Genomic DNA, 19818 nt, shown 5'->3' on the forward strand with positions numbered 1-19818 from the left:
AATGCTGAAAACCAAAAATAAATAAATAAATAAATGAACAAACAGATAGATAGATATAGATAGATAGATAGATAGATAGATAGATAGATAGATAGATAGATAGATAAACAAATAAGAAGCAATGCTGGCCAAGAAGGGAATGCCTGAACACACACATTCCATCCACACACACATTCCATCCACACACACCAGCAAGAACCTGAAATTGGTACCAAACTGAATAATAATCGAGAAATCCATTGAGAAATAACAGCAAGTGACTTTTTCCACTCCAGAACTGCATAAAAAGTCAGCTAGAAGTCAGCCCATGGACAACAGGCAAGGAGCCCACCAGCAAATCCAGAGTCAACACAGTCAAGCAAACCCAGACTTCCCAAGCTCTACCAGAGAAAGGCAGACACATGTGTTTTAAGGGAGTAAGAGTGAAAACTCTCCTGAGAAAGCTGCTGTGGTGGCCAGAGAGCTTACAGATGGATAGAATCTCACACAGCGGAACTTGAAAGTCTCCTGAGTGGATTCACTTTGTTTCATGTGCTTTGCTACCTAAAAGAGATGCTATAGAGATTTGGATGTATATGGAGATTTCTTATCAACAACTTCCCTGGAGTCATCTACCAGTAGTGAATCTCTGGGCCAAAGGGTATAGTCACTTTGTTTGCATAATTCCAAATTACTTTCCGAAATGCTTGTACTGATTCATAGCCCCACCATCAATGTCAATAAAAACATTTTTAAAAATAAAAAAGGATTTACTTTTTTTTATGAAAAGGAAAAAGCTGTCTCTTTATGTTGAGTCTCTTCACTCACTTCTCAAATCCTTATGTGTGGGACAGCGACTCTAAATCAATTAAACTCAGAGACTTCTCAAGGTGGAAGCAAAGGTTACTTTTTATTACAATCTCACGAGAAGGGGCGTCTGCTCCTCTGGTAGGCTCCCAGTAGGAAAGAGGTGGGGCACAGAAAGCAAAATGTGATTATATACCCTAATGCAAACAAACCTCCACCCACCGCTTTCCCTTGTTCCCATTGGCTGGGAGGCGGGCTTACATTCTAGGCGCGAAAAATCTTTCCCAAAGACAAAGAACAAGGAAACAATCCAAACAATACAAGTCCTTATTTTGGAAACCTAATAATGAAGTTACACAAGTTTGCCCAGAGACAGGAGAAGGCTGGACGTTTTGCAAGGACAAGCAGTTCAGGTTGGAGGCAGGACTATTCTTTCTGCTAAGCATTTAAAAAAACAGGGTCTGAGACAGGGAGGGTTTCAATCAAGAAATATTAACAAGAACCATTGATCCCCTGAGGAGGCTTCACTTCTGAGAGATCATCTCTCACACTTACAATCTTGTTCTCACTCAACTGAATTCAAAGCTCAACTGTGGCTAGTACTCAACTGAAACTGCTGCAAGATTAACAGTATTTTAATCTCTAAGTCTTCAGTAGTGACCATTGCTGTTTCTGTTTCTGACTCCATTCTTCCCAAGGACTCCCTGTGAGGTGTGACAGTCTGTGACTCCTCTAGTATTTGCCACTTGGGGCTGCTATTTTTTTTTTAAACAAGTTATTGCCCGTTTATTAAAGAATACTTTTGTACAGTTTACTTTTCACTGGTCTGTTCTGGCATGCTTCTAATGATATCAGAATCACCTGGATCAATGATAGCCAGTGTACATACTCTGTAGTACTTCCCACATGATGTACCCAATTCAATGTTTTGCCACTGTAGTGATGTATGCCAGTTTTGGCCAACATAGTGTAATATTCAATCTCTGATTTCTTCAAGGCTGGGCAGTTGTTGGCTAGGATGACCAATTTGGCTTTGCCTTGTCTGATCATTTTCAGGGTCTGTTTGTAGCCTAGCATGTATTTGCCACTTTTTATGACCAGCTGGAGCCTCGAGTTGATGGACTCCAGCAACTTTTTTGTCTTCTTTGCAGCCACCATCTTCCTGCCTGCGGTGCAGGAGGACCCTCAGCCAGAGACTTGCTGCCAAGATGGCCAGGAAGTAAGAAAGGCGGGGCTGCTATTTGGATGTGATACCTGCATGAGTTCTCATGCAATGACAGCTGTTCGTCTCTCAGGTCTACTGGATTTCATGTGGTCCATAATTGTGCACACATTCCATGTACTGATGGTGAGTGGAATCATCTATGCAAAAGTTTTCCTACATTTTTTTGTGTTTTGACCTCAGGGTAGGATGTTTACTGCCTGCTGCAGTAAGCAGGCCAGGGTTGGGTGAAGCAGACACCTAAAAATTTGGGGCACCTTTTTTTTTTTTTTTAGGCAATTGGGGTTAAGTGACTTGCCCAGGGTCACACAGCTAGTAAGTGTCAACTGTTCTGGTCTGAAGCTGAATTTGAACTCAGGTCCTCCTGACTTCAGGGCCAGTGCTCTATCCACTGCACCACCTAGCTGCCCCCTTAAAAAAAATTTTTTTTTAATTAAAAAATTAAAAAAAAATTTTTAAGGCACTTTTTTCTAGACCCTTCCTCACATCAGGAGGTGAGTAGTTCAGTCAGACTCAGACACCCAGGGGGCTGTTGAATCCCACTGCTGCTTCAGTCCAGTGAGAAAACAACCCTGGGCTACCTGCGGGCAGTATTGTGACTCCCAGAGTACCCGCACTTGTTGCTCCGTCACTTGCCTGTTGCCACAGGACTCTGAGGTAGGTAAAAATGGTAAAATGGTATGGGTGATGTCTTTTGATTTCTGAATAAATTGTATTTAAGTGACGCAGAGTTGCTTGAAGTCATCATCCTCACTCTCTCTACCAGTCATCAAAGTCCAGTGGCAAGACAAAAGTCAAGATGCCTGGTGATGACTCAGGATGCAGTGGATGACTTTGGCATCTTCAATATCTAACCAAGCTCTAAGCATTCCATAGCGCCAGCACCTGCTAGCTTCATGGCCTGGAACAAATTGTTCACATTTGCGTATTCTGCCAGGGTAAGTCTTCATGTGTTTGAAGTAGACTCCTTCAACTCACTGAAGGTTTTGAAGCCCCTTGGTTAGCCTCAATCTGGTTTAGCCCATCTGGCAGAAACAGTTTCCTGGGGTGTGGCGGCTGTGCAGGCTGCAGCTTCTGAGCCACAGGTGAGACATCAAAGGTAGATGAGCAGTCCTCACACCAGAGGTGTTAGTCCTTCCTGAATACCTGTACACCCCAGCTGCTTCATAAATGCTTATGCTCTGGTGTTGATATGTTTGTTAACAACAAATCATTGACAACAATGTAAATAGAAACACCAAACCAAAAAGGAGAAGGTATGAGAAAATCCTTCCCTTTTTTGTAGAAGTGGTGACTAGGTAGGGCCATTGCATTTGACCATAGTGGCTTGCTCTGGTGATCTGTCATTTAGCTTTGTTCAAAGGCGCTTCTCTCTCTCTCTCTCTCTCTCTCTCTCTCTCTCTCTCTCTCTCTCTTTCTCTCTCTCTCTCTTTTATTCTTTGTACAAAGAATAGCTCCTGGGGAGGGGACAGCAATACATTTGGAATAAAGTGATGTTGAAACCCTAGGTATCCACAGTAAATATCAATGCTTGTTGAATTGGGGAAAAATAGTGTTGTTACGGTAGAAGAGAGATTCTTAACCTGAGGTCTGTTGTTGTTCAGTAATCTCAGTCCTGTCTGCCTCTCCGTGATCCCATTTGGGATTTTCTTGGCAAAGGGGCTGGAGTGGTTTGCCATTTCCTTCTCCAGCTCATTTTACAGATGAGGAAACTGAGGCAAACAGGGTTAAGTGACTTACCTAGGGTCACATAGCTAGTATCTAAAGCAAGATTTGAACTTGGGTCCACCTGACTCCAGGCCCAGCACTCTATCCACTTTGCTACCTGGCTGCCCCTGAGGTCTGATAACTTGGTTTAAAAATCTTTTTTTTTTTTGAAACTGTATTTCCTTTGTCCAGAAAAATGTACAGAGCCAAGAGACAGAATGTCTTTTTCATGAAACATCCAGGAGACCAGTATCACTGGACTGAAGAGTATGGGTCAGGGAATAAGGTATGAGAAGACTAGAAAGGGGGCAGCTAGGTCGAGCAGTGGATAGAGTTCTGGCCTTGGAGTCAGGAGGACCTGAGTTCAAATCTGGCCTCAGACATTTACTGGCTGTGTGACCCTGGGCAAATCACTTAACCCCATTGCCTAGCCAAAAAAAAAAGGAGAAGACTAGAAAGGTAGGAGAAGGCTAGGTTATGAAGGGCTTCGAATAGCAGAGGATTTTATATTTGATCCTGGAGGCAATAGGGAACTACTGGAGTTTATTGGGGGAGAGGGGGTGATATGGTCAGACCTGAGCTTTAGGAAGATCACTTTGTTGGCTGAAGGAAGGATGGAGAGACCTGAGATAGGCAGACCCACCAGCAGGCTACTGCAATAGTTCTGAGGTGAGGTGATGAGGGTCAGAGGAGAGAAACGGGGTGTATTGGAGAAATGTTGCAGAGGTGAAATGGACCGGCCTCGGAAACAGCTTGGATCTTGGGGGGGGCGGGGGGTGAGAGAGAAGGAGGAGTCCAGAATGACTCCGAGGTTGTGAGCTTGGGGCACTGGGAGGATGGTGGTGCCCTCCACCTAATAGGGAAAGAAGGAGGGTTTAGAGAGAAAGAGAATGAGTTCAGTTTTGGACATGTTGAGTTTCAGATGTCTACTGGACATCTATGCCTAGGATGGGTTCCCTTGGTTTTCTGGAGAGGCTGCTGATTTCTAGTCAGATGGCATCACTGATATGATGTAGTGGAGGCATTTGCATTTGGAGGCAGAGGACGACCTGGGTTCGCTTCCCAGCTCTGCTCCTTTTTACCTGAGTGACACCTTCTGAGAAGTCTCCCTCTTCTGGGCCTCAGTTTCCTTTTCTGTAAAATCAGTGGCTTGAGTCCCTTCTTTTAGCTCCCTATTTATGGTGGCACGGGTGCAGGAGGCACCCAACCAGCTTTGGGCAGGTGCTTCCTGTCCCAAACAGCTGGGTTGGGGAGCGGGGGCGCGAGGCAGTCAACAAGCACATGGATTAAGCGCGTACTGTGTGTCTGACAGGCACTGAGAGCTGGGATACAAAGGCAAACAACAAACTCTGTCCTCCAAGAATTTACTCTGTAGTATACAAAGCAATGTTGATTTCAGGTGATACCTCTCTGCCTCTGAAGCTGGGGGAAGGGTGATTAGCCCAAACTCAGGCTGCTAGGAAGACAGAAAGGGAAAGGCATTTATATAGAGCTACCCTGTACTCGGCACTGCGCTAAGGGCTTTTTACAAATATCTCATTTGATTCAAGTGAAGCTTGGCCCCAGGGCCAGACTGCCCTTTGTGGAGGCGTGGGAGCGCAGGTAGACTCTCTCCTACAGTCACAGTCGCTTAAGGGTCCTGGGATTCCCTTCCCACCCCTAGGCCTCCTCAAGTTTCTGTCCAGACATTTCTGGAAGATGGCTGTCCAGCCCCAGCCTGGCTCAGACGCCCCAGAATGGGTGGGGACTGGCTGAGGCTTCGTTCCTTCCTCTCCCCGCCCAGCTAGCAGGGTGGGGTGGGGTGCAGGCAGGAGACCAGCCCGGAAAGGGAGACGGAACCCGACTGGGCTGGGATGGGGGGACCCGGGGATCCGCAGGCGGGCAGACGCGTCTAGCAGCGGCTTCTCAGGTAGAGCGGGCTGGTCCAATGGGCAGGGCAGGGAGTGGGGAGGGGCTCCCCCAGGACTGGCCTGAACCCGCGCTCCCCCTCCAGGCTTGGGATCTTGGGCCAGACATATACTTCTTGGGCTAGCCCCTAATGTCCTGGGCAGCCGGTGGGGGTGGGGTTGGGGGCTTTATGTTGGGCCCCCCGAGACGCAGGGCTCCTCTTTTCTTCACTTGTCCAGTCCAGGGACCTCCGCCCCCTGAGAGACAGCCAGAGGCGGGCCCTAGACACTGAGATCTTGGGGGACACTGGAGTTTGGGGTGCAGCGAGGCCAGGATTTTCTTATGGGCGCTTTGAAGGAGGGGAAAGCCAGGGTGAGGGTGGGGGGCTGAGGCAGGCACATTTCTTGCCAAGGGTGCTGTGGCCAATGCTTAAGACTCCTTCGGCTTGGTCTCTTTTCCCCTTATGGATTGGAGGGCAGCACCCACTTCCCAACGGAACGTGCCTCCCCCCTTACTTCCCCCAACCTACAAGAGACTGCTTCAAAAGTGGGGGGAGAGAGGGAGGGAGAGAGAGAGAGGAAGAAGTCGAACTTTCCCCTGGACCAGGAGCCCTGGTTTTCCCACTGATTCGTTGTGTTATCTTGAGCACATCTTTAACCTTTCTGTGCCTTCTCTGTTTAATGAACAAGTCTGGGCCGACTGGCTGCTCTCCAAGGGTCTTGCCAGGTCCAAAGCTGTGAACAAACATGTCTCTATATTTGTGTACACGTTTTGGGAAAAGAAAAATGGTCACCAATGTGCCTGTGGGGGCACAAATATGAGCACCCAGAGGAGAACATGAGGGCCTCCAGTAGCACAAATATGGTAAGGGAGGAGTATGAGCAAGCAGCACTAAGGCACTGTGAGTGTCAGGGGCAGGTGGCAGGGCCTCTGACCCCTTTGGAATGGTGGCTAAGGCCCAATTCACTCAGTGGGCGGCTCTTCCTATCTTCTTGTACCTTTGTGGGTCTGCGTTTCATTTTTTAAAAATTATTATTATTAATTTATCTTTAGTTTTCAATAATCACTTCCATAAGCTTTTGAGTTTTAAATTTTTCTTCCCCTCTCTCCCAACTTCCCTCCCCAAGATGGTGTGCAATCTGATATAGGCTCTACATATACATTCCTATTAAACATATTTTCACATTAGTCATATTGTAAGGAAGAATTAGAACCAATAGGAGGAACCACAAGAAAGAGGAAACAAAACACAACAGAAGAAAAAAAATAGCAAATAGTATGCTTCGATAGCATTTTTCATCACGAGACTTTTGGAGATGTCTTAGATCCTTGCATTGCTGAGAAGGGCTAAGTCTATCAAAGTTACTCATTGCACAACGTTAACTGTGTACAATGTTCTCTTGGTTCTGCGCACTTTAATCAGCATCAGTCCATACAAGTCTTTCCATGTTTTTTGAAGTCCTCTTACTCATCGTTTCTTATAGCCATTCCCCAGTTGATGGGCATCCCCTCAATTTCCAATTCTTTGCCACCACAAAAAGAGCTGCTATGAATATTTTTGTACATGTGGGCCCTTTTCCCACTTGTATGATCTCTTTAGGATATAGCCCTAGAAGTGCAAAGGGTATGTACATTTTTATAGCCCTTTGGGCATAGTTCCAAATTGCTCTCCAAAATGGTTGGATCATTTCACAACTCCACCAGCAATGCATTAGTGTTCCAATTTTCCCACATCTTCTCCAACATCTATCATTTTCTTGTTTTGTCATGTTGGCCAATCTGATAGGTGTGATGTGGTACCTCAGAGTTGTTTTGATTTGCATTTCTCTAATCAATAGTGATTTAGAGCATTTTTTCGTATGACTATAGATGGCTTTAATTTCTTCATCTGAAAACTGCCTGTTCGTATCCTTTGACCGTTTATCAATTGGGGCTGGGTCTGTGTTTCCTTATCTGCAAAATGACTACAGACCCAAAGTAGTTTAGTGGATACAAGGCCAGCCTTGAAGTCAGAAGCCCTGGATTCAAGTTCTGTTGGCAGTGTGATCCTGGGCCAGTCATTCAAACTCTTCAGTGCCCCAGGCGAATGTCTTGTTCTCTAATATTAGAAGCTACAAACATATTCATGGGGAGGGAGGTTCCACATCAGGAGTTCCTGACACTAAAGAAATCGTAGGTACAGACCTTCCCATCCTACTCCATTCCCTCCAACCCCCTAGAAATGGAGAGAATTTGTCTTCTGGATTCCCCAGGCCCCAGGTGAGATGACTGGATGTGAAGATGCTTCCCCAGCATCAGGCAGCTGGAGTAGTATTATTCTTACTAAAAAGAGATTAATAGGGACGGAGATCTGGAGAGAGACAGAGTGAGAGACAGGGACAAAGACAGAGAGAGGGAGAGATATACAATACATAGATGGGGATGGAGAGACAGATAATAATAATAATAATAGGACTGATAGTTTTTAAACTAGTGTTTAGTATAGAAGGAGTTCCCTCTTTACAGGTCCAGTCCGTAACCTTTAACTAAGTGCTTTTACAAACAACTTGTTAGAGCCTCACAACAATACTGTGAGATAGCTATTATGGGTAATTTTACAGATGAGGAAACTGAGACATGGAGTAGTTAAGAGCTGAGGATCACCCAGCTTATTGGCACCCAAATCGTCTTGCCTCCAAATCTGACACTTTATCTATTGTGCCACAGGAAGAAGGCTGAAAGTTCAAGATGCGATAGGAGTTTTCAGGTGTGGAGAGGACTGGCTGCCCATCTCCCAGGCCAGTCCTTGAAACTTGTCCAACCTTCCAATGACAGCCACATGGCTGCCTTCCTGTGTGGTGCCTGATGATTCAGTGAGAAGCCCACCCGTGACTCTTCCAGGTCCTTCCCCTTCTTCTCTCTTGAACAATATTAGCCCCAGTGCCATCTCCTCTGGGTTGGAGCCCTTTGGGAAGCACCTGGAGCCTGTTCCACGCTCATGCCCTGTCTCTTCCCTCCTTGGTAGGCAGCCATGCCCAGCCCGGTCCCCACGCTGCTCTTTATCCTGCTCCTGGCAGGGTTAACTAGTGCCTTCCGGATCTGTGCCTTCAATGCCCAGAGGTTGACAGTTGCCAAGGTGGCGAAGGTCCACATCATGGAAACTATGGTTAAGGTGAGCACCACAAAAGAGACTGAGACCCAGAGAAGTGACTCTGTGAGATCACCTCATTTCTAATCCCACTTCAGCCCCTAATAGGTAATTTCTTTAGGTCTCAGTTTCTTCCACTGTCAAGTGATAGGATATTTTCTAAGATCCCATTCATCTCTGACATACTATGTAGGTATGTCCAGAATTCTGGGCACTGGGTAGGGGCGGAGAGAAATGCCACTTTGACCCACAGCAGTCCCAGTTCTGAGTGGAACAAATTGGGGCTAAGCCATGCCTTTGGGGCAATGGGCTGAGGCAGAGGATGGTGTGGCCTCCTCAATATCAATGGGCAGTGAACATTGCTGTACCCAACAGATCTTGGCTCGGTGTGACATCACGGTGTTGCAGGAAGTGGTGGACACCTCAGGCGATGCCATTCCTTTGCTGCTCAGGGACCTCAACAGGTACGGAGGTACAGCAGCCATTGCAGGGAGGTTGGAAAGCTTGGGGAGAACTGACCTTTGGGAACAGAGAGTTTTGATCCTGCCCTTCTCCATCAGGTTTGATGACTCTGGCCCCTATAGCTTCCTGAGTAGTCCTCTGCTGGGACGCAGTACCTACATGGAGAAATATGTCTATGTGTACCGGTGAGTGCAACATCTCTGTCCCCACTCTCCCTGGGTCAGGCCACCCCAGGCTCACACTCCCATGAGGACTTGTTGGGCCAAACAAATTGAGTTGTGGGAGAGGAGGAATCTTGGGTCTTCTGACACAAGGCTTACTGTGAGACAGACTTGGGGACTCCACCTTGTGAGGGTGGGAGGAGACAAAAACCCCAGGACACTGCAAGGCCACTGCTGGGAAAGGCAGCAGGGCTGGGGGGAACTCACCTGAGGCTCAACCACTGGAAGGAGGTTGGCTGTTTCAACTAATTATTCTTACTAACCTGGTGCTAAGTTCAATTGTTCAGGCCTACAAGCTCAAGTGTTTATAAGTAACCTCCAAATCGTGTCAACTTGGAGCAAAGCTCCAGTTGCCCTGCTCTAGTTCCACCTGTGCTCTCTACTTATCTCCCATCCCCTTTCTCCCCCCAGGCCTCTGTGCAATCCCTGGCCTCTCTTGCCCCAGGAAGTAGCTCTAAACCTTTTTAACGGGGAAGGTGGGATTCATATAGCACACACACTTGAAAATAAGCCATTTCCTCCCTCCTTAGCCCTGAGCTAATTTTGTGTTGACTGTGCTGTTTCTAAAGCACAGATGGGGTGAGACTAAGAAAAAGACTGGTTTTTCAACCAACAGACCAGTGAGAAGCAATCCTCTTGAGAGGCTGATTCCCACTAATTCCTGAGAGGTTACCCCAGTTCAAATCCTGGTGACCTCTTTCTCTCCTCTAGTGGCTTCCAGGCTTCCACCTTTCCCCTGAAACCCAGAAAGTCCACATTACACACTATTTACAAAGTTCACCTAAGTCAAGGTTGCTCCTTAGTGAGTGTAGCTGCCTGCTATGCCCATGTCGACGGTGTGGGTGGTCTACCTATTCCTCTCTGAGGTCCTAGAGAAGTTAGGCATCTCTGACCTGCTTCTTGCCTTCTCCTGTCTAGGTTCCACATCCCTTCCTTCAAGCTGTCACTAATATTCCACCTCTCTCATTCTTTGACCTCTTCATTGGTTTCTTGTCTGTAAAGGCCATGTGGTTGCATAGCTCTTTCTCTTCCTCCCTCCCTCCTTCCCTCCAGGTTTGGGTGCAGGCCAGTGCCTCTGTGCCTGTGTCCCTCTCTGATTCTTCCATGCCTGTTCCTGCTCCCTCTTATTTTGAAAGTTAAGCCGAAGGGCGGAAAAACCCGTAGGTGTCAACTCCATGATCCTCCCTGCAACTCTGAAGCTGTGAGCTTGAGTTCAGTGCTAAGGAACACAGACCGGCAGTAGGCCAATGAAAGCCCAGGACCAGAAGGCCTGACCTGGTCTCCATGGCCCTGGGGAAGAGCCGCCATTTTCATTCTTCTGAGATTGTGCTATGCCTTGATTTTCAGCCACATAGCATCCCTTGATGAAAAGGGCATTGCAAAGATGGATTGTTATTTCAGGGAGAAGCTTGGGCTCATTCAAAATGCCTCACAATTTCCCAAATCCTTTTTTTAAATTCTGGACCAGCTCATTGTCCATCCACAGTGTCCAAGATACACACACACACACACACACACACACACGTGTAGATGTACACATATGTGTATGCACATGTGTATATTCACATAGCTGGACCAGTTCTGCGGGCTGTGCACCCAATTGCATAACCCTTGGTTGTACAATGCATACTCTTGATAGTGAGTTACCCTTTCCTGAACTCTAGAGTGAATGTGAATTTTGAGTCTCTGCCCTGGTTCCTAGTCTTGATTTTGACACATGCATGGAAGACACCTTGTAGGAGAGAGTGTTTAGGTTAGCATATTGCTAACAGTTGTATAGTGGGATTGCATCAATGGTGTGACCATCAAGGTTCTTTGTCCTCCCCCATGTCCTCCAATGCCTCTGCCCTTCAGTTTTTTCTCAGGCCATCACCCCTGCACTGGGTGAACCAGTCAACTCTCCACTATCCTCCACTCTAGAATCCTTTGGCCCCTTGTCCTTGCTGATTGTGTCTTACCAAACCCTAACCTTGGATTATTCCTACCATCGGTGTACTTTGCTCCTACTCATATGCTGTTGAATGGAGTTGGGGAAAATCACAAAACCATGCTAAATTGGACCATTACGTGTGTATGTTATCTAATCGTAACGGAGTCTTCTTGAACAGCAGCCCCTCAATGGCTTCACAGTTTCGTCACCTCCAGCATGAATCTCTTTGGCATGTACTTGGTCTGTTCTAGTAGTTCATCTCACCCCCATTTCCAGTGCTGTCTCACTCCTTATACTGTGCATTGGGAACTATGATGTTACAGTACAAAGGAAATGGATGACTTCTCTGTCATTGACGGAAAAGAGTTGTCTAGAGAAAAAAATAGGGCAGCTAGGTGGGTTGGTGGATAGAGCACTGAGCCTGGAGTCAGAAAGACTCATCTTCCTGAGTTCCAATCTGGCCTCACACACTTACCAGCTGTGTGACCTTGGGCAAGTCACTTAATCCTGTTTGTCTCAGTTTCCTCATCTGTAAAATGAGCTGGAGAAGAAAATGGCAAACCACTCCAGTATCTCTGCCAGGAAAATCCCAAATGGGGTCATGAAGAGTCAGACACAACTGAAAAATGACTGAACAGAGAAAGAAATGCTAGCCGAGATTCTCTGATTTTTCACTTGTTTTGTGGTCTGCCTTCCAACATCATCCTTAAATATTCGAAGGCTAATCTGGCTTAGTTGGGTCTCTTGTCAAGTTTTCTGTAAACGTGTTTTTCCCTTCACTGCTTTCCAATGCTTTATGAGTTGAGACTTCTTGTCTCAGCTTCTTCTATAAGATTTTATAAAGTACTTCACAGTCTAAACTGCTGTTTCCCTTAGCTGCGATATTTCTCTCTTTGGCAAAGAGATCAAACTGGCCAAGGTCATTTCCAGGCTGTTGGATCTCCTTGTTAAGGTATTTTGATTAGATTAGTCATAATTCTCCAGAAAATGTTGCTAGACTATGTGGAGATGTGTTCCTGTCTTCATTGCCCATTTTTCAGCACTAACTGATTGTCAGCTTGGAGCCGTTTGAATTGAGTCTTCTCATACTTACTTTATTTTCACTTGGTGTTGATTTTTGTGCCCAGGTGATGGATTTGGAAGTGGCTCCCATGTCATTTGGGAGCTAGTTGTTTCCTGTCTGTTAAAAGAGTCAGTTTCAGTTTTGGGGGATGTTATTCACTGGTTGCCATTGTTGAGGCCCTCTTCTGTTAATGCTGTATGTGTATGAAGCTTTGGTAGAGTTTACAAACCTCTGCCTGCTTTCATTCTTGATCCTGAGCAGCACATTGCCAATTTTTCACCATGCTTCCACATACCGACCTTTCAGCTGGCAAGAGGAGAATGTGGAGAGTCCAGATTCTTAATTCTCTTTCTGCCTCCCCTTGTTTGCTGCTGTTTTTCTTCTCTCAGTAGGCCAGCACCTTCAGGTCTATTGTCCTGCTGCAGCAGGCTTTGAAGGCCATATCCAAAGAGGAGCCTTCCAGGGCTCAGAGCACATGCAAAAGGGAAAGTCTGTCTTCTGGGTATTTATCAATTATACTTTCTATCATTTGTCCCATCTTCTGTCTCCTACAGATCACACAAGACCCAGGTCTTGAATGCCTATGTTTATGATGATAAGATGGATGTCTTTGCCCGAGAACCATTTGTGGCCCAATTCAGCCTGCCCAGCAAGGGTATGAGTAGAGCCTGGGCAGCACTACAGGACCATCTGGAAGAGGGGATGGGGGAGGCTGGAGGCTACCCAAATACCAGTGATTGGAACATGTGAAAGTTGGTGTAGATTGCTCAGTTTGAACCCAGGGTGTGGAATACTGGCAATAGGGTCAGAGAAGGGAGGGGGCACAGGAAAAGGAAGGGGGAGGGACAGAGGAAATGGAGTCCAGGATGAGGGAACCTAGAGATGAGAGGGACAAAAGGAGGGTGTGGGGACAGATGGTCCTCACTTTCCCCTCCTCATCTCTCTAGTGCTCCCCAAGCTGGCCCTGGTGCCATTGCACACAACCCCCAAGGATGTGGCAACTGAGCTGGATGCCTTGTACATCGTCTTTCTTAATGTCTCCCAGCAGTGGCAGAATGAGGTGGTGGCAGCTTGGGGGTCTGGGAGGGGTTTGGAGGAGGGGGTTAGTGGGCAAATTTGGAATAGGTATTAGGTTGGGTCTCCTGGGCCTGACCCCAGCTCTTGCTCTGTCCCCAGAATGTGATACTACTTGGGGACTTCAATGCAGACTGCTCATCACTGTCCAAGAAGCGTCAAGGGGAGCTGGTGCTAAGAACCAATCCAGGCTTCCTTTGGGTGATCCCTGATGGGGAGGACACAACTGTGAGGGATAGCACATACTGCACCTATGACCGGTCAGTCCTCCTGCCTGGGCCTTAAGGCTGGGCTCCCTGGATCAGATTACAGGGGTTGGGTTTAGCACTGGGGCAACTGTAACCCCCGACTGATAACTCTTCCTCTCCCTGCCCCGCCCCCAACCCCCTGTTACTCTCTCAGAATTGTGGTTCATGGAGAGCACTGCCAAGGGCTGGTGAAATGGGCTGCTGCCTTCAAATTTCCCCAAAGCTTCCAACTGACTGAGGCTGAGGTAGGAGTAAGGGCCAAGCTTGGAAAATGGGTTTGGAGAAAACAAGAGGGTCCTGGGAATTGGGGATGGGAAGGACCAAGTTTTGAGGCAGAATGAGGCATGACCTCCAAATCTCCTCCTTGTCCACAGGCTCTGAACATCAGTGACCACTATCCTGTAGAGGTAGAGCTGAATGGGTCCCCAGGTTGGCCCTTGGCCTACATCCCTGTTAACGTTGCTATGCTGCTTCTGCTCACTGGACTGGAATCCCCATTGTGAAAACTTTGGCCTTTGGGATCCTGGCTTCCTCATCTTGGGGACCTCTCCAGGGACTGACCTCTCTCCCCTTCTCCATAGCTGTAACAGCTGGAATCAAAAGTGCCTTTTTCTTGACTCCATCAGAGCCAGGACCCAGCTCACTCTTTCCCTTCTTCTCACCTCCTTCGTGAGCACCCTACCTTCTGTTCTCTTCCCCTACCCATTCCCCCAATATATTTATTCATTTCTGCTCCTGTGACTTGGAAGTCAGGGAGGGAGGTGGCTCTGGGACGAGGCCCCTTCCTTCTCCTGGCCTTTGGGGTCATTATCTCATCCACGAGACTGTACTGACTGCATGTAGGGGCTGTCCCACACCTTTACCAGAGTTGTCCTAAGAACTGTGCTGGCTGCCAGACCTGGTGGGCCAGGTGTTGACTCAGGAAACCATGGGATCCAACCACAACTCACACTCCTAGATCCCCTCCTCAGATCTGTTCCTTTTGGAGTAGAGGCTATGGTCTGAGAGTTGCCCACCCCTCTTGGCCTCAGCTTCCCCACTGGGGATTTGGTGGGGCCCATCAATATCCCATGGGCAACTGAAAGCTTTGGGGGGCTCTCGGAGATGCTGCCTGACTGAAGTCCTCTGGACTAAATAAACAGGGTCACTGAACTCAATTCTTTTGTCCCTATTTCTTCAGCCTCCCTGTTCACTAGGAGCCAGAGGTTGGTGCCTAACTCTCACCAGGCTCCTACCACACAGCTGGAAAGAGGTGGAGGAAGTCATAGGTCCCTACAAATGGGGGATTGTTGAAGCCTACCTCAGCCCTTGTTACCCAATCATTTTACTCTTCCTTCTCTCTGTATCACCTTCTGGGGAAATGACATCTCTTCCTTCCTCAAGCCTCCCATAGCACTTTCTCCCCATGTCCTTGTAGTAGAGGATGTCGCCCTATACTTCATTGTGGCCATTTGCCATGACTGCTCTTCTTCCCTTTGCTACATCTCAAAACCCTTTGATACCATCCTCCATCCTCCATCCTCCATCTTCTCCTTTACCTTTGTCTTATATGAAGATGAGGCCCTGGCCAAGGCAAACCCCTCTATTTGCACCCTTGACCCCATCTTCTCCTGTATTCTCCAGTAGATTCACAACCATCATTTCCCCCTCCTTCTAGTCTTTAATCTCTCCCCATCTATGGGCTCTTGCCTTTGTTGGCTACAAACAAGCCCAGGTGTCCCCTCTCCTTCTCCCTTGACCCTCCCATCCCCATACCTCTAGAGCCTGTTCACATCCAAACATCTAGAAAAAGCTGACCACACTCACTGCATCCACTTCTGCTCTTCTCACTCATATGTTTTTGAAGTTTGCAAACCATTTTATTGTCTCCCATTGGAGCCTTACAACAACCCTGTGAGGTCAGTGCTCTAGCACAGGCTATCATCTATCCCCATTCAACCTACCAAGCAATGATGATGCAGAGAAATGATGTCTCTTAGGCAGGAAGTGTCATAAGTAGAATAGGAACCTCTGATTCCAAGTCTAGGACTCTGTCCATTCTGCCAACATTCCTAGATCTTGGAGTTGGGAAGTTCTAGTTCCAGGTTCACCATTGCCCAGGCTCATGCCTCTACTTGTCTGCTCTCACTTTTTAAGGCACTGTCTTTCTTTTTATGGTCAAATGGCTAGAAAAAGCTGTCTCAATTCATTGCCTCCACTTCTCCTTTCACTCACTGCAATATAGCTTTCAACCTCATCATTTAACTGAAATTGCTCTCTCCAAAGTTCTCAATGATTTCTCTCTCTCTCTCTCTCTCTCTCTCTCTCTCTCTCTCTCTCTCTCTCTCTCTCTCTCTCTCTTTTTTAGTGAGGCAATTGGGGTTAAGTGACTTGCCCAGAGTCACACAACCAGGAAGTGTCAAGTGTCTGAGGTCAGATTTGAACTCAGGTCCTCCTGACTCCAAGGCCAGTGCTCTATCCACTGCGCCACCTAGCTGCCCCCCAATGATCTCTTAATTGCTAAACCCAAGGGACTTTTCTCAGTCCTCATCCTGGTCAACCTCTCTGTAGCATTTGACATTGTTGACTAGCCAGCATCTGTCACTTGACTATCTGTGTGACCTTGTACAGATCACTTAACCTCCCTGGACCTCAGTTTCCCCATTTGTAAGAAGAGGAGGTTGGACTGAGTTATCTATAAGGTCCCTTGCAGCTCTTAGTCTGTAATCCTATGATTCTCCTCTTGGATACTTTCTTGCCTCTGAGTTTTTATGACACTGCTCTCCTTGTACTCCTCCTAACCTATCTAGCCACTCCTTCGCTGTCTCCCTTGCTGGGTCATGATCCATATCTTGCCTCCTAACTATAGGTGTACCCTAAGTTCTGTCCTTCTTTCTTGTTTCCCTATACCCTCTCTCTTAGTGACCATCAGCTCTCCTGGGTTCGATGATCATCTCTATGCAAATGGCTTTCAGATATGTAAATCCAACCCTGGTCTCTTCATCATAGAGCCCTCCTCCAACTATCACCTAAAACTCAATCAATCAATAAACCAACCAGCATTTAGTAAGTGCCTACTCTATACTGGAGACCTCTTCTCCCTGTATACTATTTCACTTGATGATCTCATCAGCTCCCATGGATTCAATGATTATCTGTGTATAGATAATCTCAAATCTGCTTGTCCAGCCCTAACTTCTCTTTAGATCTCCAGTCTTGAATTTCTGACTGCCTTTTAGACATCAAAAACGGGATGTCCCATCAACATCTTAAACTCAGTATCCAATCTAATGCCAAATCCTGGCGATTTCACCTTTGCAGTATCTCTCAAATACGCCCCCTTCTCTCCTCAGACACTGCCCCTACCCTAGTGCGGGCCTTCATCACCTCATGCCTGGACTATTGCTATCAGTGCTGGGTGTGGGGGGTCTGCCTGCCTCAAGTCTCTCCTCACTCCAGCTCATCCTCCCCTCATCCATCAAAGTGATCTTCCTAAAGCTCATTCAATAAACTCCAGTGTCTCTTTATCACCTTTGAGATCAAACAGAAAACCCTTTGTTGTCATGCAAAGCCTTTCATCCCCTAGCCCCCTCCTACCTTCTCATTCTTTTTACACTTTACTCCCCAACATGTACTCCAGTACCTGTCCAGTGACACTGACTTCCTGGCTGTTTCTCAAACAAGACCCTTCATCTTTCAGCTCTGGGAATTCTCTCTGGCTAGCTGTCCCCTATGCCTGGAACTCTCCCCTCCTCAACTCTGCCTCCTGGCTTCCTTGGAGTCACAGCTAAGCTCCCACTTTCTGCAAGAAGCTTTTCCCAATCCTCCTTAATCTCAGTGCCTTCCTTCTGTTGATTATCTCCAATTTAGCCCGTCTGCATGTTGTTGATACATAGTTATTTTTATATTGTCTCTCCCCATTAGATGGTGAGCTCTTTGAGGGAAGGGACTAGTTTTTACCTTTCTTTTTTATCCTCAGCTCTTGGCAAAATGTCTGGCACATGCTGTTCAGTCATTTTTCAGTCGTGTCTGACTCTTCGTGACCCCGTTTGGAGTTTTCTTGGCAGAGATACTACAGTGGTTTGCCTTTTCCTTCTCCAGCTCATTTTACAGAGGAGGAAACTGAGGCAAACAGGGTGAAGTGACTCAACCAGGGTCACACAGCTAGTAAGTGTCTGAGGCCAGATTTGAACTCAGGAAGATGAGTCTCTCTGACTCCAGGCTTGGTGCTCTGTGCGCTATGGTGACCCCTAGCTGTCCTATCTGGCACATAGCAGGTGGTTAATAAATGCTTTATGACAGGCATTGTATTATGTGCTGGGGATACAAAATAAGGAAAAAACAGTGCCTTGCCCTCAAAAAGCTCCCATTCTAGGAGGGTATATAAAACATGTAAATGACTAGGGCCACCCAAAATAGATGCTGAGTAGATGGGAGGTGATGAACTAGCAGCTAAGGGTTCAGGGAGGGGACTGGAAAGACCTCCTGCAGAAGGTCATATGTGAGCTGAGTCTGGAAGGAAGCCAGGAAGCCGTAGTCTCTTCTACCATCCCAGATCCCAGGAGCCAGGGGAACAGATCTAAACTGCCTACTCCAGCCTGGGTAGACAGGATTAAGTGTCACATGTGGGACCTTTGAGGTCTATACCAAAGGGAAAAGAGGGGAAGCTTGGGAGAGAAAGCTGTTTTCTTTTATGTCATCAGCTTCTAGGATTTGCAATAGCTGCCAGGCCCTGGCCTCCTCTTGCTTCTGCTCTGCTGATCTCAACTGTCTGGGTCTCCAGGCATGGTAGATTTGGGGAACACTTGTCATGTCCTCCAGTCTTCCTCCAGGACCAACTCCCAGCAAACAGTCTGTGGCAGCCTGACTGCTCCTACCTTGAGGTCAGCAGTTTGGAGGGAGAGCAAATGAGTGCTGTTTGGGACATGTTGAGTGTGAGATGCCTATGGTACATCTAGCATGAAAGACCTGGTATACTGCTCATGTGCTTGTCAAGAAACTCTCAGGGCCACTGAGAAGTATCTAGCCCAGGAGATGGTGTGCTCCTGGGTGGGGGAGAGGGTGGGGAGCTGTGCTGCACTCTCTCATTTAGAAGAATTCTGGTGCAGCAGTCAGGGACCCCAGCTCCCAACTGTTTTTAGAGGTGTGGTCAGCTTTGGATTGGTCTCAATTCAAGACCTCAGTATCAGACTGGCCAGCTCACTGAATAGCTTCCTTAAATTGCTGGGAACTGAGATTTTCTAGTTCCGCAGAGGACATGGCAATAACTTTCAAACATTGAGCTTTACTCATTAGTCATTCTTAGGGTAACAAGATCAGCCAGGTGACTGAACTTTTTGAGTGGGAGAGGCCCCTGCCAATCCATTGGTCCGAGCAGGGGGTGGGATTCCCTCATTGGCCAAATTGAACATTTGCATGCTAAATCCAACCGCATATGAGGGCACACCTCACAGTTGTCCATCCTGCTTCCAGCCAACTATATCCTGGGCCTTTTGGGGATAAACTGAATAGGATTTAAGTCATTGTGTCAATACCTACTGTGTGTCTTTGGTGTCCTTTGGCATTGTGTGTGTGTGTGTGTGTGTGTGTGTGTGTGTGTGTGTAGTAAATATACACCTGTCCCATACCTGACTCATATTGGGTAGCTTTCTGCCCCTCCCCCTCCCAGAACTAAACATAAGCAAAAAGCCAAACTTTAAAGAATTTGGCTCCATAGTGGGGGGGGGGGGTAAGCAGGGCCACAATATGTGAAGGGGGGGCCCAGCCTCCCTTTTATTAGCCACTAACCTTCTCCAGGATGGAACCCAGTTGGGATGATGCGCATTGGTGCAGAGCAGAGGGAGAATGAGATGGCACTATGCCCTAGGCACCAGGGCCCAGTAGTGGTTTTCAATGTTATGTATGTAATAAGCATTTAGTAAATTACAGACAAGCTAGATGGCACTGCAGTGGATGAAGCACCAGGCCTGGGGTCAGGAAGACTCATCTTTCTGAATTCAAATTTGGCCTCAGACACTTACTAGCTGTGTGACCCTGGGCAAGTCACTTTACCCTGTTAGTCTCAGTTCCCCATCTATAAAATGAGCTGGAGAAGGAAATGGCAAACCACTCC

The 19818-nt window shown here is 47.2% G+C and overlaps 1 protein-coding gene and 1 pseudogene across 3 annotated transcripts; one reads left to right on the top strand and one right to left on the bottom strand.

Moving 5' to 3' along the window:
• Positions 1-931: 931 nt before the first annotated feature.
• Positions 932-1944, bottom strand: LOC110200319 (large ribosomal subunit protein eL30 pseudogene; annotated as a pseudogene).
• Positions 1945-5513: 3569 nt separating this feature from the next.
• Positions 5514-14884, top strand: DNASE1L1 (deoxyribonuclease 1 like 1). 3 transcript variants are annotated; one of them, XM_020975679.2, is made up of 10 exons: positions 5515-5624; positions 8309-8482; positions 8607-8753; positions 9105-9193; positions 9290-9376; positions 12960-13060; positions 13353-13468; positions 13582-13739; positions 13882-13972; positions 14102-14884. In XM_020975679.2, the coding sequence occupies exons 3-10, from the start codon at positions 8613-8615 to the stop codon at positions 14228-14230; spliced, it is 912 nt and encodes a 303-aa protein (XP_020831338.1). In that variant the 5' UTR covers positions 5515-5624; positions 8309-8482; positions 8607-8612; the 3' UTR covers positions 14231-14884. The 3 variants fall into 3 exon arrangements, with proteins under 3 accessions (XP_078004191.1, XP_020831338.1, XP_020831340.1); XM_020975681.2 differs by having other exon boundaries at positions 5516-5624; positions 13353-13465; XM_078148065.1 differs by lacking the exon at positions 8309-8482 and having other exon boundaries at positions 5514-5624.
• The last annotated feature ends 4934 nt before the right edge of the window (positions 14885-19818 follow it).

Source organism: Phascolarctos cinereus, unplaced genomic scaffold (genome assembly GCF_003287225.1).
Source record: "Phascolarctos cinereus isolate Bilbo 61053 unplaced genomic scaffold, phaCin_HiC Scaffold_8;HRSCAF=390, whole genome shotgun sequence".
NCBI classification, from domain to species: domain Eukaryota; kingdom Metazoa; phylum Chordata; class Mammalia; order Diprotodontia; family Phascolarctidae; genus Phascolarctos; species Phascolarctos cinereus.

Bases quoted from the DNA above. Each gene is read 5' to 3' on its own strand.
- DNASE1L1 (XM_078148065.1), top strand. From the start codon at position 8,613: ATGCCCAGCCCGGTCCCCACGCTGCTCTTTATCCTGCTCCTGGCAGGG. The intron at 13,740-13,881 runs GTCAGTCCTCCT...TTACTCTCTCAG, and splicing joins ACATACTGCACCTATGACCG to AATTGTGGTTCATGGAGAGC. The intron at 13,973-14,101 runs GTAGGAGTAAGG...CCTTGTCCACAG, and splicing joins TCCAACTGACTGAGGCTGAG to GCTCTGAACATCAGTGACCA.